Source organism: Ranitomeya imitator, unplaced genomic scaffold (genome assembly GCF_032444005.1).
Source record: "Ranitomeya imitator isolate aRanImi1 unplaced genomic scaffold, aRanImi1.pri SCAFFOLD_325, whole genome shotgun sequence".
Classification (NCBI taxonomy): domain Eukaryota; kingdom Metazoa; phylum Chordata; class Amphibia; order Anura; family Dendrobatidae; genus Ranitomeya; species Ranitomeya imitator.
Window position 1 is genome coordinate 352524 of NW_027193546.1, and position 23562 is coordinate 376085.

General features: G+C 51.3%; 2 protein-coding genes across 2 annotated transcripts; both read right to left on the reverse strand.

The window, feature by feature from the left end:
- Positions 1-12263: 12263 nt before the first annotated feature.
- Positions 12264-12730, reverse strand: LOC138653665 (histone H3). The gene has a single exon (XM_069743269.1). It carries the CDS (start codon positions 12721-12723, stop codon positions 12313-12315), a length of 411 nt encoding a protein of 136 aa, XP_069599370.1. The 5' UTR covers positions 12724-12730; the 3' UTR covers positions 12264-12312.
- A 10217-nt stretch (positions 12731-22947) lies between these two features.
- On the reverse strand, positions 22948-23328 carry LOC138653688 (histone H2B 1.1-like). Its single transcript, XM_069743294.1, has one exon. The coding sequence runs from the start codon at positions 23326-23328 to the stop codon at positions 22948-22950; it is 381 nt and encodes a 126-aa protein (XP_069599395.1).
- Positions 23329-23562: the final 234 nt, after the last annotated feature.

Sequence of the window (23562 nt, forward strand, 5' to 3'; positions counted from 1 at the left end):
CCTGGAACCAACATCAGAAAATATAAAAATAAGTATTTTGCTTATAAAAAAGAAAATACTGGAGAGATATCAAATGCAGACATTTTAACATTAAAAACAAACACATACAACAAAAATCTGGTACAGTACTAAAAATGGCCACCAGCTACAATAACTTTCTCCTGCAAGTAGTTAACTGAAAGGTTTTTTCAATTTTAAACACAGATATGGCATCCACCGAGTGTTGTCCTGTCGCGTCTTCTTTATATTATTGCCAAGAAGATGCAAAACAATGAAAATAATAAAATCATTATTTACCAAAAAAATAGAGTAAGTCAAAACCACATTGCAAATAAACATTCATTACAAATAAAGAAGCAGGGTGCGTCCGAGGGTGAGTATATACCTAATAAGAATATAATCACCCTCGGACGCGCCCTGCTTCTTTCCGACAGCCTTCCTTCCTAAGAATCAGCCCTTCCGTGGTGTAGAGAGAGGGTTTGTTACACTCCAAGGTGTTCCCCAGGTTGCCTTTCCTGAGCTTCGATCTTCCGGCTCTCGTTTAGTAGTTGTTGGAAACTATGCTGCATTAGGCCTACAAATTGGGTATGGGGTGTAGAGAGATGGTGTGTTCCACTCCAAGGTGTTCTCCAGGTTGCCTTTCCTGAGCTTCGATCTTCCGGCTCTCGTTTAGTAGTTGTTGGAAACTACGCTGCATTAGGCCTACAAATTGGGTATGGGGTGTAGAGAGATGGTGTGTTCCACTGTAGAGAGATGGTGTGTTCCACTCCAAGGTGTTCCCCAGGTTTCCTCGCCAATGCTTCGATCATCATGCTCTCGTTTAGTAGTTGTTGGAAACTACGCTGCATTAGGCCTACAAATTGGGTATGGGGTGTAGAGAGATGGTGTGTTCCACTCCAAGGTGTTCTCCAGGTTGCCTTTCCTGAGCTTCGATCTTCCAGCTCTCGTTTAGTAGTTGTTGGAAACTACGCTGCATTAGGCCTACAAATTGGGTATGGGGTGTAGAGAGATGGTGTGTTCCACTGTAGAGAGATGGTGTGTTCCACTCCAAGGTGTTCCCCAGGTTTCCTTGCCAATGCTTCGATCATCATGCTCTCGTTTAGTAGTTGTTGGAAACTACGCTGCATTAGGCCTACAAATTGGGTATGGGGTGTAGAGAGATGGTGTGTTCCACTCCAAGGTGTTCTCCAGGTTGCCTTTCCTGAGCTTCGATCTTCCGACTCTCGTTTAGTAGTTCTTGGAAACTACACTGCATTAGGCCTACAAATTGGGTATGGGGTGTAGAGAGATGGTGTGTTCCACTCCAAGGTGTTCTCCAGGTTGCCTTTCCTGAGCTTCGATCTTCCGCCTCGTTTAGTAGTTGTTGGAAACTACGCTGCATTAGGCCTACAAATTGGGTATGGGGTGTAGAGAGATGGTGTGTTCCACTCCAAGGTGTTCCCCAGGTTTCCTCGCCAATGCTTCGATCATCATGCTCTCGTTTAGTAGTTGTTGGAAACTATGCTGCATTAGGCCTACAAATTGGGTATGGGGTGTAGAGAGATGGTGTGTTCCACTCCAAGGTGTTCCCCAGGTTTCCTCGCCAATGCTTCGATCATCATGCTCTCGTTTAGTAGTTGTTGGAAACTACGCTGCATTAGGCCTACAAATTGGGTATGGGGTGTAGAGAGATGGTGTGTTCCACTCCAAGGTGTTCTCCAGGTTGCCTTTCCTGAGCTTCGATCTTCCGGCTCTCGTTTAGTAGTTCTTGGAAACTACACTGCATTAGGCCTACAAATTGGGTATGGGGTGTAGAGAGATGGTGTGTTCCACTCCAAGGTGTTCTCCAGGTTGCCTTTCCTGAGCTTCGATCTTCCGGCTCTCGTTTAGTAGTTGTTGGAAACTACGCTGCATTAGGCCTACAAATTGGGTATGGGGCGTAGAAAGATAGTGTGTTCCACTCCAAGGTGTTCCCCAGGTTTCCTCGCCAATGCTTCGATCATCATGCTCTCGTTTAGTAGTTGTTGGAAACTATGCTGCATTAGGCCTACAAATTGGGTATGGGGTGTAGAGAGATGGTGTGTTCCACTCCAAGGTGTTCCCCAGGTTTCCTCGCCAATGCTTCGATCATCATGCTCTCGTTTAGTAGTTGTTGGAAACTACACTGCATTAGGCCTACAAATTGGGTATGGGGTGTAGAGAGATGGTGTCTTCCACTCCAAGGTGTTCTCCAGGTTGCCTTTCCTGAGCTTCGATCTTCCGACTCTCGTTTAGTAGTTGTTGGAAACTACGCTGCATTAGGCCTACAAATTGGGTATGGGGTGTAGAGAGATGGTGTGTTCCACTGTAGAGAGATGGTGTGTTCCACTCCAAGGTGTTCCCAAGGTTTCCTTGCCAATGCTTCGATCATCATGCTCTCGTTTAGTAGTTGTTGGAAACTACGCTGCATTAGGCCTACAAATTGGGTATGGGGTGTAGAGAGATGGTGTGTTCCACTCCAAGGTGTTCCCCAGGTTTCCTCGCCAATGCTTCGATCATCATGCTCTCGTTTAGTAGTTGTTGGAAACTACGCTGCATTAGGCCTACATATTGGGTATGGGGTGTAGAGAGATGGTGTGTTCCACTCCAAGGTGTTCTCCAGGTTGCCTTTCCTGAGCTTCGATCTTCCGGCTCTCGTTTAGTAGTTGTTGGAAACTATGCTGCATTAGGCCTACAAATTGGGTATGGGGTGTAGAGAGATGGTGTGTTCCACTGTAGAGAGATGGTGTGTTCCACTCCAAGGTGTTCCCCAGGTTTCCTTGCCAATGCTTCGATCATCATGCTCTCGTTTAGTAGTTGGAAACTACGCTGCATTAGGCCTACAAATTGGGTATGGGGTGTAGAGAGATGGTGTGTTCCACTCCAAGGTGTTCTCCAGGTTGCCTTTCCTGAGCTTCGATCTTCCGGCTCTCGTTTAGTAGTTCTTGGAAACTACACTGCATTAGGCCTACAAATTGGGTATGGGGTGTAGAGAGATGGTGTGTTCCACTCCAAGGTGTTCTCCAGGTTGCCTTTCCTGAGCTTCGATCTTCCGGCTCTCGTTTAGTAGTTGTTGGAAACTACACTGCATTAGGCCTACAAATTGGGTATGGGGTGTAGAGAGATGGTGTGTTCCACTCCAAGGTGTTCCCCAGGTTTCCTCGCCAATGCTTCGATCATCATGCTCTCGTTTAGTAGTTGCTGGAAACTACGCTGCATTAGGCCTACAAATTGGGTATGGGGTGTAGAGAGATGGTGTGTTCCACTCCAAGGTGTTCCCCAGGTTTCCTCGCCAATGCTTCGATCATCATGCTCTCGTTTAGTAGTTGTTGGAAACTACGCTGCATTAGGCCTACAAATTGGGTATGGGGTGTAGAGAGATGGTGTGTTCCACTCCAAGGTGTTCTCCAGGTTGCCTTTCCTGAGCTTCGATCTTCCGGCTCTCGTTTAGTAGTTCTTGGAAACTACACTGCATTAGGCCTACAAATTGGGTATGGGGTGTAGAGAGATGGTGTGTTCCACTCCAAGGTGTTCTCCAGGTTACCTTTCCTGAGCTTCGATCTTCCGGCTCTCGTTTAGTAGTTGTTGGAAACTACGCTGCATTAGGCCTACAAATTGGGTATGGGGTGTAGAGAGATGGTGTGTTCCACTCCAAGGTGTTCCCCAGGTTTCCTCGCCAATGCTTCGATCATCATGCTCTCGTTTAGTAGTTGTTGGAAACTACGCTGCATTAGGCCTACAAATTGGGTATGGGGTGTAGAGAGATGGTGTGTTCCACTCCAAGGTGTTCCCCAGGTTTCCTCGCCAATGCTTCGATCATCATGCTCTCGTTTAGTAGTTGTTGGAAACTACGCTGCATTAGGCCTACAAATTGGGTATGGGGTGTAGAGAGATGGTGTGTTCCACTCCAAGGTGTTCTCCAGGTTGCCTTTCCTGAGCTTCGATCTTCCGGCTCTCGTTTAGTAGTTCTTGGAAACTACACTGCATTAGGCCTACAAATTGGGTATGGGGTGTAGAGAGATGGTGTGTTCCACTCCAAGGTGTTCTCCAGGTTGCCTTTCCTGAGCTTCGATCTTCCGGCTCTCGTTTAGTAGTTGTTGGAAACTACACTGCATTAGGCCTACAAATTGGGTATGGGGTGTAGAGAGATGGTGTGTTCCACTCCAAGGTGTTCCCCAGGTTTCCTCGCCAATGCTTCGATCATCATGCTCTCGTTTAGTAGTTGCTGGAAACTACGCTGCATTAGGCCTACAAATTGGGTATGGGGTGTAGAGAGATGGTGTGTTCCACTCCAAGGTGTTCTCCAGGTTACCTTTCCTGAGCTTCGATCTTCCGGCTCTCGTTTAGTAGTTGTTGGAAACTACGCTGCATTAGGCCTACAAATTGGGTATGGGGTGTAGAGAGATGGTGTGTTCCACTCCAAGGTGTTCCCCAGGTTTCCTCGCCAATGCTTCGATCATCATGCTCTCGTTTAGTAGTTGTTGGAAACTACGCTGCATTAGGCCTACAAATTGGGTATGGGGTGTAGAGAGATGGTGTGTTCCACTCCAAGGTGTTCCCCAGGTTTCCTCGCCAATGCTTCGATCATCATGCTCTCGTTTAGTAGTTGTTGGAAACTACGCTGCATTAGGCCTACAAATTGGGTATGGGGTGTAGAGAGATGGTGTGTTCCACTCCAAGGTGTTCTCCAGGTTGCCTTTCCTGAGCTTCGATCTTCCGGCTCTCGTTTAGTAGTTCTTGGAAACTACACTGCATTAGGCCTACAAATTGGGTATGGGGTGTAGAGAGATGGTGTGTTCCACTCCAAGGTGTTCTCCAGGTTGCCTTTCCTGAGCTTCGATCTTCCGGCTCTCGTTTAGTAGTTGTTGGAAACTACACTGCATTAGGCCTACAAATTGGGTATGGGGTGTAGAGAGATGGTGTGTTCCACTCCAAGGTGTTCCCCAGGTTTCCTCGCCAATGCTTCGATCATCATGCTCTCGTTTAGTAGTTGCTGGAAACTACGCTGCATTAGGCCTACAAATTGGGTATGGGGTGTAGAGAGATGGTGTGTTCCACTCCAAGGTGTTCCCCAGGTTTCCTCGCCAATGCTTCGATCATCATGCTCTCGTTTAGTAGTTGTTGGAAACTACGCTGCATTAGGCCTACAAATTGGGTATGGGGTGTAGAGAGATGGTGTGTTCCACTCCAAGGTGTTCCCCAGGTTTCCTCGCCAATGCTTCGATCATCATGCTCTCGTTTAGTAGTTGTTGGAAACTACGCTGCATTAGGCCTACAAATTGGGTATGGGGTGTAGAGAGATGTGTGTTCCACTCCAAGGTGTTCTCCAGGTTGCCTTTACTGAGCTTCGATCTTCCGGCTCTCGTTTAGTAGTTCTTGGAAACTACACTGCATTAGGCCTACAAATTGGGTATGGGGTGTAGAGAGATGGTGTGTTCCACTCCAAGGTGTTCTCCAGGTTACCTTTCCTGAGCTTCGATCTTCCGGCTCTCGTTTAGTAGTTGTTGGAAACTACGCTGCATTAGGCCTACAAATTGGGTATGGGGTGTAGAGAGATGGTGTGTTCCACTCCAAGGTGTTCCCCAGGTTTCCTCGCCAATGCTTCGATCATCATGCTCTCGTTTAGTAGTTGTTGGAAACTACGCTGCATTAGGCCTACAAATTGGGTATGGGGTGTAGAGAGATGGTGTGTTCCACTCCAAGGTGTTCCCCAGGTTTCCTCGCCAATGCTTCGATCATCATGCTCTCGTTTAGTAGTTGTTGGAAACTACGCTGCATTAGGCCTACAAATTGGGTATGGGGTGTAGAGAGATGTGTGTTCCACTCCAAGGTGTTCTCCAGGTTGCCTTTACTGAGCTTCGATCTTCCGGCTCTCGTTTAGTAGTTGTTGGAAACTACGCTGCATTAGGCCTACAAATTGGGTATGGGGTGTAGAGAGATGGTGTGTTCCACTCCAAGGTGTTCTCCAGGTTGCCTTTCCTGAACTTCGATCTTCCGGCTCTCGTTTAGTAGTTCTTGGAAACTACACTGCATTAGGCCTACAAATTGGGTATGGGGTGTAGAGAGATGGTGTGTTCCACTCCAAGGTGTTCTCCAGGTTGCCTTTCCTGAGCTTCGATCTTCCGGCTCTCGTTTAGTAGTTGTTGGAAACTACGCTGCATTATGCCTACAAATTGGGTATGGGGTGTAGAGAGATGGTGTGTTCCACTCCAAGGTGTTCCCCAGATTTCCTCGCCAATGCTTCGATCATCATGCTCTCGTTTAGTAGTTGTTGGAAACTACGCTGCATTGGGCCTACAAATTGGGTATGGGTTGTAGAGAGATGGTGTGTTCCACTCCAAGGTGTTCTCCAAGTTGCCTTTCATGAGCTTCGATCTTCCGGCTCTCGTTTAGTAGTTCTTGGAAAGTACACTGCATTAGGCCTACAAATTGGGTATGGGGTGTAGAGAGATGGTGTGTTCCACTCCAAGGTGTTCTCCAGGTTGCCTTTCCTGAGCTTCGATCTTCTGGCTCTCGTTTAGTAGTTGTTGGAAACTACGCTGCATTAGGCCTACAAATTGGGTATGGGGTGTAGAGAGAGGGTGTGTTCCACTCCAAGGTGTTCCCCAGGTTTCCTCGCCAATGCTTCGATCATTATGCTCTCGTTTAGTAGTTGTTGGAAACTACGCTGCATTAGACCTACAAATTGGGTATGGGGTGTAGAGAGATGGTGTGTTCCACTCCAAGGTGTTCTCCAGGTTGCCTTTCCTGAACTTCTATCTTCAGGCTCTCATTAAATTGTGGTTAAACGGAACAACTGCATTTGGCGTACTAGTTGGTTTGGGGCCTACTATCGGTGTCTGCCACTCCTTGCTGTTCTGCTGGTTTCCTGTCCTGAAATTCCGTTTTCAGGCGCTCGTTAAGTAGTTGTTAATGTTAGACTGCATTTGGCCTACTAGTTGGGTTGGGGCCTACTATCGGTGTCTGCCACTCCTTGCTGTTCTCCTCCACTGAACAAAGCTGTGCCGCCTGTTTACTACTGTTGCCAATTTTGAACTGCATTTCGACTACTTACTGATTTGGGCCTACTCTCTGTGTCAGCCTCTCATTCCAGTTGTCCTCCACTGCAATGCCCCCTGATTAGTCCTGTGTTACCAATTTTGAACTGCATTTAGCCCACTTTATTCTTTGGGCCTATATCTGTGTTTCCTCCTCATCCTGCCCATTGCCCAGCCAGTGATAGATGAGTCTGCTGGTACATTGACCCATAACGCAACATTTCCCGTGCACGCTACACTGCAAGATTGTGACCCTGCTGAAAGTCAGGTCCCCCTTCCCGCATACCATACCACCTTACACGGGGACAAACAGGAAGGTGCAGATGAAAGTGCAGGTTCCTTCATCAGGTGGGGGGAGGAATACTAGTTGGCGACGTCACTGGCACAGGGCCTCTCATAGTACGCAAAAGTGTTGCTGCCGGTGGGAGGCGCCCCGCCGTGCAAACACACCGCTGTACTTTGAGTGGCCCTGTGCCAGTGCCAACGAGTGGGCCCCCCCTGCTTGCTCAGGTTCACAGCACTTGCAAAGTTGAAATACTTACCTCTCCCTGCTCCACTGCCGTGACGTGGTCCAGATTTCCTGGGCCCACTAAATACTTGAACCAGCCCTACACACCACAACTTTAGCCAAATGAACCCCAATTTCAAATGCCTTCCAATTATTATAAGGTAAATTACGCTTGACAAGCTTCATTAAGAAGAATGGATGGTTTTGACATTAAAATGGGCACTCTAGGTGTTTTCCTGGCCCCCACTCACTGCCGACTATGCTGCCCCATTGACTTGCATTGGGTTTCGTGTTTCGGTCGATCCCGACTTTACGTCATAATCGGCCGATTTCACTCGACCCGACTTTTGAGATAGTCGGGTTTCGCGAAACCCGGCTCGACTCTAAAAAGGTCAAGGTCGCTCAACTCTAGTTGTGAGGACAGAAGAGAACACAATTAACCTCCAAAGCCGTAGAGAGTGCGGCCCTGGCGCTTGAGCGCGTACACCACGTCCATGGCGGTGACGGTCTTCCTCTTGGCGTGCTCGGTGTAGGTGACGGCGTCACGGATCACGTTCTCCAGGAAGACTTTCAGGACACCACGAGTCTCCTCATAGATTAGGCCGGAGATGCGCTTGACGCCTCCTCTGCGATAGTGATGGGTAGTTCGTGAGTGAGTAGTTCAAAATGAACTAATCTTCAGAGTGAACTAGTTCATCTAGTTCACCATCCTGACAGAGATTAGTTCATTGTGAACTAAACAGCAAGTGGGAGGAGACAAAGAGTGATCCCTCACACAGCTCCTCACACTGAAGATCCCTGGTCTCACACTTGCTCTTTATAGCTCCTGATGCTGGAAAAGAAGTTAGTAAAACACTATACCACACATCAAATAGGAAACACAAATATAATAGTAATAATACAAACTGAAATTGTACAGTAGACAGACACAGCTCATGTGAGTGTGAGAGAGAGTGTTTCTGTGGTGGTTCATGCCCCTCACCAGTCTTTGTGATAAGATCCGCCTCCTGCAGAGGATCAGCCTCAATACAGAACATCTAGTTCAGCAGTTCATCTAGTTCATTTAGTTCACATGTCACATGACATGATGCATTCCCTATCAACTCCTCCCAGGACAGGAAATGAATCCTGTCTGAATGCTCAGTGCTCAATACCAGAGACTGCAAGTGACCGTAATGTGTGCAGATAATGCACTGAAGAGAAAGAAGCCAGGAATGGAATCATTTCACACCTAGGCTGTGTGCACACATTGCGTTTTTTTCTCACGATAAAAACGCTATAAAACCACCAAAAAAATGCATGTGTTTTGTGCACATGATGCGTTTTTTTCCGCTAAAAAAAAGGGATTGTGGTAAAAAACGCAGCATGTTCATTAATTTTGCTTTTTTTTTGCGGATTTCCCACTACAAAATGCATTGGGAAGTGTCCGGAAAAAAACGCAGCAAAAACGTGTCAAAACCGCGGCAAAACGCGTGCGGTTTTTTGTGGATTTCTTGCAGAAAATGTCCGGTTTTTCTCAGGAATTTTCTGCGAGAAATCCTGAACGTGTGCACATAGCCTTAGTGGAGAAGAAAGCAAAATGTTCCTACTGCTCAAAGGTGATAAGTGTAGCTTGCGGTTCTGTGGGTAATCTGTCACGCCATTTAAATAATATTAATAATAATAAATATTTCACAAAGAAAAAAAAGAAATTATTAACTTGAATAAATAACTTTTGATTTTTTTTTCTCCAGACTGAGTACCCCTTTAACAAGAGTTTGTTATGTAATGATCAGATGTATTAACTATTTCTGATCATTTTAACAAAACTATAACTCATCCTAGGAGCCACAGCGTCTGTGTAACGAACTAGAACTGATCCATCTCTTCTCAGCAGAATCCAGAGAAATACTGAACTAAATGAACTAATCTTTTGAACTAATCTTTTCAGTGAACTAGTTCATGGTGAACTAATCACCAAAACGAACTAGATTTCCCATCACTACTCTGCGAGCTAGAGGGCGGATGGCAGGCTTGGTGATGCCCTGGATGTTATCACGGAGCACCTTCCTGTGCCGCTTGGCGCCGCCCTTCCCGAGACCTTTTCCTCCTTTGCCGCGACCAGACATTTTCTGCAGTTAATGAGCAAAAACTGATTCCTGAGCCTCAGGGACTGCACCTTTATATGGAGGAAGAATGGACCAGAGAGAGAACTGCAGAGATGACGCTATCCGGGGCGGGGCTTACAGAATCATTAGCTCCTCCCTTTCTCTGCTGTTTGGCTAAATACTAAACGGTAGGGAAGTTTGATTTTCCAGCTCATTGCTCAGTTTCTGCAATTATCTTTCCAGCTTCTAGTATGTCTAATTTCCTTCCCTTATGATTGAGGGTATCCTAAATATTGTCATTACTGTTCCAGATCATGGTGGATCATATCCTCCACAACAGATGATGCCCCCAGTTACCCTCCACACAGTATGATGCCTCCTACACAGTAAGATACCCACACAGCAGGATGTCCCCACAGTTACTGTGTGGGGGTATAATACCCCCAGTAACTCCCAAAACAGTATGATGCCCTAAGTCCCCCCCACACACACACACACACACACTTTGATGCACCCACAGTTATCCCCTATACAATGTAACATAGTAACATAGTTAGTAAGGCCGAAAAAATACATTTGTCCTTCCAGTTCAGCCTATATTCCATCATAAATTAAATCCCCAGATCTACGTCCTTCTACAGAACCTAATAATTGTAGGATACAATATTGTTCTGCTCCAGGAAGACATCCAGGCCTCTCTTGAACCCCTCGACTGAGTTCGCCATCACCACCTCCTCAGGCAAGCAATTCCAGATTCTCACTGCCCTAACAGTAAAGAATCCTCTTCTATGTTGGTGGAAAAACCTTCTCTCTTCCAGACCCAAAGAATGCCCCCTTGTGCCCGTCACCTTCCTTGGTATAAACAGATCCTCAGCGAGATATTTGTATTGTCCCCTTATATACTTATACATGGTTATTAGATCGCCCCGTCTTTTTTCTAGACTAAATAATCCTAATTTCGCTAACCTATCTGGGTATTGTAGTTCTCCCATTCCCTTTATTAATTTTGTTGGCCTCCTTTGTACTCTCTCTAGTTCCATTATATCCTTCCTGTGGATGTGATACCCCCAGAGCGTCCCAACCTCAGCGTAATGCAATGATAGACATTTGTTCATTTTCTGATGAAGAACTTCCATAAATGGAAATTTGGAAGGACGAAAGAAGCAAGTGAAATTAGAAGAGATTTCCCATCATTTAATCACCAGATGATGGTACTTCATTTATGCCGTTACCTCATGTACCAATTACAACCCAGAAAGACATTTTTATGCATTTTTTTTTTATATAAAATATCATGCTTTAATGCAAAATTACAGGAACCTGCTCATAATTGTAAAGTACAAATTAGTTTGTTGGTGTTTTTTTTTTAATTCTTTGCTTTAATGTAAAAACTGTACAGGCAGCAAGAGGGTTAAACACCAGTGTAACTGAAAAATAATCCTTACTACATCGCCCTCTATAGTGCCAGAGGCATTTACCTTATACATTCGAGTATAATCTGAGATTTGCAGCCATTTTTTTTAGGCTGAAAGTGCCCCTCTCGTCTTATACTGGAGTCATTGTACCAGGGGGTCGGCGGCTGGCACATCATACTCACCTCATACTGGCGCGGTCTCTGCTTCTCAGATAGTCTCTGGCGCCTGCATCTCTTCCTGTAATGAGTGGTACCACGTGACCACTAAACAAAGTAATGAATACATACGTGGCTCCACTCCCACAGGCGTGGAGCGCATATTCATTACTTTAATGAGCGGTACCATGATGAACACAGGAACAAGTTGCCGGCACCAGAGACCATCGGAGAAGCAGGGACTTGCAGAGACGCTGCCAGGAGGGTGAGTATGACGGGGGAGGGTGAGCCATGCATATTCACCTGTTCCGACGCGTACCCGGGGCGAGCTTGCTAGTAATAATTTAGCAATTAGCTCCTAGCTCGTCCCTTTCGTCTGATTGGTTGAGCACAGAACGGTTGGAGATTTTGAATTTTCCACTTATTGTGCTCTTCTTTTCCCGCTTCTCTATTCTTCTCATCTCAGCGTCGCTTAGATCTGTTGGTTATTTAGATTTTTACTTCCATTGTAGTTCCGGTTGTTATTTTCCAGCTTGTTATAAAGTAGAATAAAAAATACATTTTAAGGACACTGATCTACAGATAACTCATCTGATCCCCGGCAGTCACTCATCATTACACGTGGTGCCCGACTGGTGGCCATTACCGGTCACTGCAGAGCAGGGAGCTGTATGTAACCAGACCCCCGGCGGCACCAGCCACAGATAAGATGAGAAAACTCAAATATATGATAATTACAACCTAAAGCCGCAAGACTGCAGAGGCGGCACTAGGACCCCATTTACGTCTGCGCTGTACAGAAACCGCGCCTCCACCACCAAAGACCCGGGCTGTGCACAGCGCACACTTTACCCTGTCCTTATAAAACGTCAGTCATGTAATTGATGTCGCACTTTTGGACTTGGTGAGAATAAAGGATGCGCGGAGCGGTAACTGGAATATCGCGGATCACCTACAATATCGGACACAGCAGCCGGCTATTACCTTTCCTGACCGCGCTCCGTATATGGAGAATACGCGCAGAAGAGAGACCGTTCAGGACTCGGCTCATTTGTGGGAGGATTTGGTGGCTCTGAAAAGAGCCTTTGTGTTGTGGTCGCAGCCGGGGCAGATCTAAGCTCTCTCCCCACGGATCCGGCGGGCCAGCTGGATGTCTTTGGGCATGATGGTGACCCTCTTGGCGTGGATGGCGCACAGGTTGGTGTCCTCGAACAACCCCACCAGATAAGCCTCGCTGGCCTCCTGCAGGGCCATGACGGCCGAACTCTGGAAACGCAGATCGGTCTTGAAGTCCTGGGCGATCTCCCTCACCAGGCGCTGGAAGGGAAGCTTACGGATCAGCAGCTCGGTGGATTTCTGATAGCGGCGGATCTCACGGAGAGCGACTGTTCCTGGCCGGTAACGATGCGGCTTCTTCACTCCACCAGTGGCGGGAGCGCTCTTCCTGGCGGCCTTTGTGGCCAGCTGCTTGCGGGGAGCTTTCCCTCCGGTGGATTTACGAGCGGTCTGCTTAGTTCTGGCCATGGCTCCGTATAGACGTGGCGGGCACAGATGTGATAAGAGGAGCGGCGGGAGCAGGGTATTTATGCTCCGGTGCGCGTCCTCATTGGTCTCCGGGAAACACGCCCCCTGCGCTCCACTGGTTCTTTCATGAAAAAAAGAGGCCAATAAGGGTTGATTTGTTTGACCAGTCATTGTTATTATTCCCGCCCAGTATCCCCGCCCCCTGAAGTCCCCGCCTCTTTCGTGATGCGTCTGTCCTCAGATCACTCATTTGCCGCTGCTGGAGCAGCTGATGTATCTGCGTTGAAATGTCCCCGTGTATAGCGCTGTACAGTGCAGCTCCCACATTATCGTCAGATCACACAAACCCCCCATCCTGAGACTGCGCCCAGCATCAGTTATATTAAAAACATTACAAGTAGGAAAACCGATCATACAGCTCTGCGGGGAGGAGGTGGTGGCACTGATCATACAGCTCTGCGGGGGAGAAGGTGGTGGCACTGATCATACAGCTCTGCGGGGTGGAGGTGATTTCTCTGATCATACAGCTCTGCAGGGAGGAGTAGGTGGTGGCACTGATGATACAGCTCTGCGGGGAGGAGGTGGTGGCACTGATCATACAGCTCTGCGGGGAGGAGGTGGTTGCACTGATCATACAGCTCTGCGGGGAGGAGATGGTGGCACTGATCGTACAGCTCTGCGGGGAGGAGGTGGTGGCACTGATCATACAGCTCTGCAGGGAGGAGGTGGTGGCACTGATCATACAGCTCTGCGGGGAGAAGGTGTTGGCACTGATCATACAGCTCTCCGGGGAGGAGGTGATTTCTCTGATCATACAGCTCTGCAGGGAGGAGGAGGTTATGGCTCTGATCATACAGGTCTGAGGGGAGTAGGTGGTGGCTCTGATCATACAGCTCTGCGGGGAGAGGGTGGTGGCACTGATCATACAGCTCTGCGGGGAGGAGGTGATGGCTCTGATCCTAAAGCTCTGCGGGGAGAATGTGGTGGCTCTGATCATACAGCTCTGCAGGGAGGAGGTGGTGGCACTGATCATACAGCTCTGCGGGGAGGAGGTGGTGGCACTGATCATACAGCTCTGCGGGGAGGAGGTGGTGGCACTGATCATACAGCTCTGCGGGGAGGAGGTGATTTCTCTGATCATACAGCTCTGCAGGGAGGAGGTGGTGGCTCTGATCATACAGCTCTGCGGGGAGGAGGTGGTGGCTCTGATCATACAGCTCTGCGGGGAGGAGGTGGTGGCACTGATCATACAGCTCTGCGGGGAGGAGGTTGTGGCACTGATCATACAGCTGTGCGGGGAGGAGGTAATTTCTCTGATCATACAGCTCTGCAGGGAGGAGGTGGTGGCTCTGATCATACAGCTCTGCGGGGAGGAGGTGGTGGCTCTGATCATACAGCTCTGCGGGGAGGAGGAGGTGGCACTGATCATACAGCTCTGCGGGGAGGAGGTGGTGGCACTGATCATACAGCTCTGCGGGGAGGAGGTGGTGGCACTGATCATACAGCTCTGCGGGGAGGAGGTGGTGGCACTGATCATACAGCTCTGCGGGGAGGAGGAGGTGGCTCTGATCATACAGCTCTGCGGGGAGGAGGAGGTGGCACTGATCATACAGCTCTGCGGGGAGGAGGTGGTGGCACTGATCATACAGCTCTGCGGGGAGGAGGTGGTGGCACTGATCATACAGCTCTGCGGGGAGGAGGTGGTGGCACTGATTATACAGCTCTGCGGGGAGAGGGTGGTGGCTCTGATCATACAGCTCTGCGGGGAGGAGGTGGTGGCTCTGATCATACAGTTCTGCGGGGTGGAGGTGATTTCTCTGATCATACAGCTCTGCAGGGAGTAGTAGGTGGTGGCACTGATGATACAGCTCTGCGGGGAGGAGGTGGTGGCACTGATCATACAGCTCTGCGGGGTGGAGGTGATTTCTCTGATCATACAGCTCTGCGGGGAGGAGGAGGTGGCACTGATCATACAGCTCTGCGGGGAGGAGGTGGTGGCACTGATCATACAGCTCTGCGGGGAGGAGGTGGTGGCTCTGATCATGCTGCTCTGCGGGGAGGAGGTGGTGGTACTGATCATACAGCTGTGCGGGGAGGAGGTGATTTCTCTGATCATACAGCTCTGCAGGGAGGAGGTGGTGGCTCTGATCATACAGCTCTGCGGGGAGGAGGTGGTGGCACTGATCATACAGCTCTGCGGGGAGGAGGTGGTGGCACTGATCATACAGCTCTGCGGGGAGGAGGTGGTGGCACTGATTATACAGCTCTGCGGGGAGAGGGTGGTGGCACTGATCATACAGCTCTGCGGGGAGGAGGTGGTGGCTCTGATCATACAGCTCTGCGGGGAGGAGGTGGTGGCTCTGATCATACAGCTCTGCGGGGTGGAGGTGATTTCTCTGATCATACAGCTCTGCGGGGTGGAGGTGGTGGCACTGATTATACAGCTCTGCGGGGAGGAAGTGGTGGCTCTGATCATACAGCTCTGCGGGGGAGAAGGTGGTGGCACTGATCATACAGCTCTGCGGGGTGGAGGTGATTTCTCTGATCATACAGCTCTGCAGGGAGGAGTAGGTGGTGGCACTGATGATACAGCTCTGCGGGGAGGAGGTGGTGGCACTGATCATACAGCTCTGCGGGGTGGAGGTGATTTCTCTGATCATACAGCTCTGCGGGGAGGAGGAGGTGGCACTGATCATACAGCTCTGCGGGGAGGAGGTGGTGGCACTGATCATACAGCTCTGCGGGGAGGAGGTGGTGGCACTGATCATACAGCTCTGCGGGGAGGAGGTGGTGGCACTGATTATACAGCTCTGCGGGGAGAGGGTGGTGGCTCTGATCATACAGCTCTGCGGGGAGGAGGTGGTGGCTCTGATCATACAGCTCTGCGGGGTGGAGGTGATTTCTCTGATCATACAGCTCTGCGGGGTGGAGGTGGTGGCACTGATTATACAGCTCTGCGGGGAGGAAGTGGTGGCTCTGATCATACAGCTCTGCGGGGGAGAAGGTGGTGGCACTGATCATACAGCTCTGCGGGGTGGAGGTGGTGGCACTGATCATACAGCTCTGCGGGGAGGAGGTGATTTCTCTGATCATACAGCTCTGCAGGGAGGAGTAGGTGGTGGCACTGATGATACAGCTCTGCGGGGAGGAGGTGGTGGCACTGATCACACAGCTCTGCGGGGTGGAGGTGATTTCTCTGATCATACAGCTCTGCAGGGAGGAGTAGGTGGTGGCACTGATGATACAGCTCTGCGGGGAGGAGGTGGTGGCACTGATCATACAGCTCTGCGGGGAGGAGGTGGTGGCACTGATCATACAGCTCTGCGGGGAGGAGGAGGTGGCACTGATCATACAGCTCTGCGGGGAGGAGGTGGTGGCACTGATCATACAGCTGTGCGGGGAGGAGGTGATTTCTCTGATCATACAGCTCTGCAGGGAGGAGGTGGTGGCACTGATCATACAGCTCTGCGGGGTGGAGGTGGTGGCACTGATCATACAGCTCTGCGGGGAGGAGGTGATTTCTCTGATCATACAGCTCTGCAGGGAGGAGTAGGTGGTGGCACTGATGATACAGCTCTGCGGGGAGGAGGTGGTGGCACTGATCACACAGCTCTGCGGGGTGGAGGTGATTTCTCTGATCATACAGCTCTGCAGGGAGGAGTAGGTGGTGGCACTGATGATACAGCTCTGCGGGGAGGAGGTGGTGGCACTGATCATACAGCTCTGCGGGGAGGAGGTGGTGGCACTGATCATACAGCTCTGCGGGGAGGAGGAGGTGGCACTGATCATACAGCTCTGCGGGGAGGAGGTGGTGGCACTGATCATACAGCTGTGCGGGGAGGAGGTGATTTCTCTGATCATACAGCTCTGCAGGGAGAAGGTGGTGGCACTGATCATACAGCTCTGCGGGGAGGAGGTGGTGGCACTGATCATACAGCTCTGCGGGGAGGAGGTGGTGGCACTGATCATACAGCTCTGCGGGGAGGAGGTGGTGGCACTGATCATACAGCTCTGCGGGGAGGAGGTGATTTCTCTGATCATACAGCTCTGCAGGGAGGAGGTGGTGGCTCTGATCATACATCTCTGCGGGGAGGAGGTGGTGGCACTGATCATACAGCTCTGCGGGGAGGAGGTGGTGGCACTGATCATACAGCTCTGCGGGGAGGAGGAGGTGGCTCTGATCATACAGCTCTGCGGGGAGGAGGAGGTGGCACTGATCATACAGCTCTGCGGGGAGGAGGAGGTGGCACTGATCATACAGCTCTGCGGGGCGGAGATGGTGGCACTGATCATACAGCTCTGCGGGGAGGAGGAGGTGGCACTGATCATACAGCTCTGCGGGGAGGAGGTGGTGGCACTGATCATACAGCTCTGCGGGGAGGAGGTGGTGGCACTGATCATACAGCTCTGCGGGGAGGAGGAGGTGGCACTGATCATACAGCTCTGCGGGGAGGAGGTGGTGGCACTGATCATACAGCTCTGCGGGGAGGAGGTGGTGGCACTGATCATGCAGCTCTGCGGGGAGGAAGTGGTGGCACTGATCATACAGCTCTGCGGGGACGAGGTGGTGGCACTGATCGTACAGCTCTGCGGGGAGGAGGTGGTGGCACTGATCATACAGCTCTGCAGGGAGGAGGTGGTGGCACTGATCATACAGCTCTGCGGGGAGAAGGTGTTGGCACTGATCATACAGCTCTCCGGGGAGGAGGTGATTTCTCTGATCATACAGCTCTGCAGGGAGGAGGAGGTTATGGCTCTGATCATACAGGTCTGAGGGGAGTAGGTGGTGGCTCTGATCATACAGCTCTGCGGGGAGAGGGTGGTGGCACTGATCATACAGCTCTGCGGGGAGGAGGTGATGGCTCTGATCCTACAGCTCTGCGGGGAGAATGTGGTGGCTCTGATCATACAGCTCTGCGGGGAGAAGGTGGTGGCACTGATCATACGGCTCTCCGGGGAGGAGGTGATTTCTCTGATCATACAGCTCTGCAGGGAGGAGGTGGTGGCTCTGATCATACAGCTCTGCGGAGAGGAGGTGGTGGCTCTGATCATGCAGCTCTGCGGGGAGGAGGTGGTGGCACTGATCATACAGCTCTGCGGGGAGGAGGTGGTGGTACTGATCATACAGCTCTGCGGGGAGGAGGTGGTGGCTCTGATCATACAGCTCTGCGGGGAGGAGGTGGTGGTACTGATCATACAGCTGTGCGGGGAGGAGGTGATTTCTCTGATCAAACAGCTCTGCAGGGAGGAGGTGGTGTCTCTGATCATACAGCTCTGCGGGGAGGAGGTGGTGGCTCTGATCATACAGCTCTGCGGGGAGGAGGAGGTGGCACTGATCATACAGCTCTGCGGGGAGGAGGTGGTGGTACTGATCATACAGCTGTGCGGGGAGGAGGTGATTTCTCTGATCATACAGCTCTGCAGGGAGGAGGTGGTGTCTCTGATCATACAGCTCTGCGGGGAGGAGGTGGTGGCTCTGATCATACAGCTCTGCGGGGAGGAGGAGGTGGCACTGACCATACAGCTCTGCGGGGAGGAGGTGGTGGCACTGATCATACAGCTCTGCGGGGAGGAGGAGGTGGCTCTGATCATACAGCTCTGCGGGGAGGAGGTGGTGGCACTGATCATACAGCTCTGCGGGGAGGAGGTGGTGGCACTGATCATACAGCTCTGCAGGGAGGAGGTGGTGGCACTGATCATACAGCTCTGCGGGGAGGAGGTGGTGGTACTGATCATACAGCTCTGCGGGGAGGAGGTGGTGGCTCTGATCATACAGCTCTGCGGGGAGGAGGTGGTGGTACTGATCATACAGCTGTGCGGGGAGGAGGTGGTGGCTCTGATCATACAGCTCTGCGGGGAGGAGGTGGTGGTACTGATCATACAGCTGTGCGGGGAGGAGGTGGTGGCTCTGATCATGCAGCTCTGCGGGGAGGAGGTGGTGGCACTGATCATACAGCTCTGCGGGGAGGAGGTGGTGGTACTGATCATACAGCTCTGCGGGGAGGAGGTGGTGGCTCTGATCATACAGCTCTGCGGGGAGGAGGTGGTGGTACTGATCATACAGCTGTGCGGGGAGGAGGTGATTTCTCTGATCATACAGCTCTGCGGGGAGGAGGAGGTGGCACTGATCATACAGCTCTGCGGGGAGGAGGTGGTGGCACTGATCATACAGCTCTGCGGGGAGGAGGTGGTGGCACTGATCATACAGCTCTGCGGGGAGGAGGAGGTGGCACTGATCATACAGCTCTGCGGGGAGGAGGTGGTGGCACTGATCATACAGCTCTGCGGGGAGAATGTGGTGGCTCTGATCATACAGCTCTGCGGGGAGAAGGTGGTGGCACTGATCATACGGCTCTCCGGGGAGGAGGTGATTTCTCTGATCATACAGCTCTGCAGGGAGGAGGTGGTGGCTCTGATCATACAGCTCTGCGGAGAGGAGATGGTGGCTCTGATCATGCAGCTCTGCGGGGAGGAGGTGGTGGCACTGATCATACAGCTGTGCGGGGAGGAGGTGGTGGCACTGATCATACAGCTCTGCGGGGAGGAGGTGGTGGTACTGATCATACAGCTGTGCGGGGAGGAGGTGATTTCTCTGATCATACAGCTCTGCAGGGAGGAGGTGGTGGTACTGATCATACAGCTCTGCGGGGGAGAAGGTGGTGGCACTGATCATACAGCTCTGCGGGGTGGAGGTGATTTCTCTGATCATACAGCTCTGCAGGGAGGAGTAGGTGGTGGCACTGATGATACAGCTCTGCGGGGAGGAGGTGGTGGCACTGATCATACAGCTCTGCGGGGAGGAGGAGGTGGCACTGATCATACAGCTCTGCGGGGAGGAGGTGGTGGCACTGATCATACAGCTCTGCTGGGAGGAGGTGGTGGCACTGATCATACAGCTCTGCGGGGTGGAGGTGATTTATCTGATCATACAGCTCTGCAGGGAGGAGTAGGTGGTGGCACTGATGATACAGCTCTGCGGGGAGGAGGTGGTGGCACTGATCATACAGCTCTGCGGGGAGGAGGTGGTGGCACTGATCATACAGCTCTGCGGGGAGGAGGTGGTGGCACTGATCATACAGCTCTGCGGGGAGGAGGTGGTGGCACTGATCGTACAGCTCTGCGGGGAGGAGGTGGTGGCACTGATCATACAGCTCTGCAGGGAGGAGGTGGTGGCACTGATCATACAGCTCTGCGGGGAGAAGGTGTTGGCACTGATCATACAGCTCTCCGGGGAGGAGGTGATTTCTCTGATCATACAGCTCTGCAGGGAGGATGAGGTTATGGCTCTGATCATACAGGTCTGAGGGGAGTAGGTGGTGGCTCTGATCATACAGCTCTGCGGGGAGAGGGTGGTGGCACTGATCATACAGCTCTGCGGGGAGGAGGTGATGGCTCTGATCCTACAGCTCTGCGGGGAGAATGTGGTGGCTCTGATCATACAGCTCTGCGGGGAGAAGGTGGTGGCACTGATCATACGGCTCTCCGGGGAGGAGGTGATTTCTCTGATCATACAGCTCTGCAGGGAGGAGGTGGTGGCTCTGATCATACAGCTCTGCGGAGAGGAGGTGGTGGCTCTGATCATGCAGCTCTGCCGGGAGGAGGTGGTGGCACTTATCATACAGCTGTGCGGGGAGGAGGTGGTGGCACTGATCATACAGCTCTGCGGGGAGGAGGTGGTGGTACTGATCATACAGCTGTGCGGGGAGGAGGTGATTTCTCTGATCATACAGCTCTGCAGGGAGGAGGTGGTGGTACTGATCATACAGCTCTGCGGGGGAGAAGGTGGTGGCACTGATCATACAGCTCTGCGGGGTGGAGGTGATTTCTCTGATCATACAGCTCTGCAGGGAGGAGTAGGTGGTGGCACTGATGATACAGCTCTGCGGGGAGGAGGTGGTGGCACTGATCATACAGCTCTGCGGGGAGGAGGAGGTGGCACTGATCATACAGCTCTGCGGGGAGGAGGTGGTGGCACTGATCATACAGCTCTGCTGGGAGGAGGTGGTGGCACTGATCATACAGCTCTGCGGGGTGGAGGTGATTTCTCTGATCATACAGCTCTGCAGGGAGGAGTAGGTGGTGGCACTGATGATACAGCTCTGCGGGGAGGAGGTGGTGGCACTGATCATACAGCTCTGCGGGGAGGAGGAGGTGGCACTGATCATACAGCTCTGCGGGGAGGAGGTGGTGGCTCTGATCATACAGCTCCACATTCTCGGAACTTCTACATGTGGGCAAAACAGAATTCATTGTCTTTCCCACATCACACGCAACCCCCCAACGAACCTATCCATTACAGGAAACGGCTGCCCACTCTCCTCAGTCCAATTTCGCTGCCTCGGGGTAATCCTTGACACTCATCTCTCCTTCAAACCTCATATCCAAGCCCTTTCCACTTCCTGCCGCCTTCAACTCAAAATATTTTAAGGATCTGTAGATTTCTAAACCAAGAATCTGCAAAAACCCTAGTCTATGCCCTCATCATCTCCCGCCTGGACTACTGTAACCTCCTGCTCTGTGGCCTCCCCTCTAACACTCTCGCACCCCTCCTATCTATTCTAAACTCTCCTGCCCGACTAACCAACCTGTCCCCCGCTATTCCCCGGCCTCTCCCCTCTGTCAATCCCTTCACTGGCTCCCCATTACCCAGAGACTCCAGTACAAAAGCCTAACCATGACATACAAAGCCATCCACAAAATGTCTCCTTTATACATCTGTGACCTCCTCTCCCGGTACTTTCCTGCAACCTCCGATCCTCACAAGATCTCCTTCTCTACTCCCCTCTTATCTCCTCTTCCCACAATAGCATACAAGATTTCTCCTGCGCATCACCCCTACTCTGGAACCCTCTACCACAACACATCAGACTCTCACCTACCATGGAAACCTTCAAAAAGAGCCTAAAGACCCACCTCTTCCGACAAGCCTACAACCTGCAGTAACCACCACTGATCGACCAGCTCTACCTTCACCTACTGTATCCTCATCCATCCATTGTAGATTGCGAGCCCTCGTGGGCAGGGTCCTCTCTCCTCCTGTACCAGTTATGACTTGTATTGTTCAAGATCATTGTACCTGTTATTATGTATACCCCTCCTCACATGTAAAGCGCCATGGAATAAATGGCGCTATAATAATAAATAATAATATTGCCCGAGAGCCGCCAGTCCTGACACTAGATGAAGCGGGGGAGGAAAAGTGATAGAACAGAAGGACGATCAGTAACTGAGCAGGGATCCTGTGAGGAGGATGTGACGGCCGATAATGTAACTGCCTGACCTGTGAGATCCTGACACCACAGGGTAATGTTCTGAGCAGGGACACTCCGCAATCTTCTACACATGATCCTACATTTCCCATCACAGACCTCCTGCCTGCAGCCGTAGGACTGATCTGTAATGGGGAGACATGGTGGGATCTGCTGGGAAGGGCAGAATTGGTCTTCCCTGAAATGTCTCTTGTAGGATATGTCCCTGACCAGTATATCGTCTCCACAATACGGATTGTGACGGGAAAGGGACGATCTGATCGTCTCCAGGTCAGACACACGGGAACATCACAGCATGTGGAGAACACGAATCATTCTCTATATCCATGAGAGGAAACCGGAGCGGATACAGCGCCGCTAACCTGGAAATCTGCAGATTCCTGTGTGGGATGTAAGAGACCAATGATCGCTCAACACAAGCAGATTTCCCGATATCGGTCCTGGGACCAGGTGTTATATGAAGACAAAAGACGGAAAAAAGCGGGAACCGTAAACGTGTTACCATTGGAAACATTAGCTCCTCCCTCTGCTGATTGGCTGAACACAGGACGGTTGGGGGTTTGAATTTCCCGCCGCTTCTAAATGTAATGACGTCACTTACACTGTAAAAAGAATCCAGATTAGGCTCTAGATCAACTCCACCACAAATGGCTCCTGTTACCTGAGAAACGAGAGTAATGAACTAATAAACGAGACCCCAGAATGCCGAGATCTGTGCAGCAAGGAGTTAAATAAGAAGTCCCTGAATACACATCAACTCGCTGAGCAATGCCCAGATTATTCCTGAGATTTTCTCACCATCTCCCTCGTCACCAGGCGCAGAGCCCCGGGCGGAGCGAGCAGACACCTCGGGAAGACGGGAGAGGACACCGGAGCAGTGTGGGTGGCTCTTATAGTGAGGGTGTGGGTGGCTCTTAGAAGAGCCTTTGGGGTGAGGAGCGGAGCACGGAGCCGATCACTTGGCGCTGGTGTACTTGGTGACGGCCTTGGTGCCCTCGGACACGGCGTGCTTGGCCAGCTCTCCGGGCAGCAGCAGGCGCACGGCGGTCTGGATCTCCCGGGAGGTGATGGTGGAGCGCTTGTTGTAGTGAGCCAGGCGGGAGGCTTCCCCTGCGATGCGCTCGAAGATGTCGTTGACGAAGGAGTTCATGATGCCCATGGCCTTGGAGGAGATGCCGGTGTCGGGGTGGACCTGCTTCAGCACCTTGTACACGTAGATGGCGTAGCTCTCCTTCCTGCTCTTCCTCCGCTTCTTGCCGTCCTTCTTCTGAGTCTTAGTCACGGCTTTCTTGGAGCCCTTCTTGGGCGCAGGCGCAGACTTGGCGGGATCAGGCATGATAACAACAAACCGGTCTCAGCACAAGTGAGAAGAATAATGATCCTGCGCCTCCAAGAGCGGCGGAATTTATAGCCCGGCCATGCAGATGAGCACTGCTGTCAGACCGCCGTTCTATTGGGTGATGAAGTCATGTGACCAACGAGAACGTTAGACCACTGCAGCTGATTGGTGGTTTCCCAAATCATTGCTTCATCTTTGCAGCGGGGATGCTGTATAGCGATGTAAAACCCT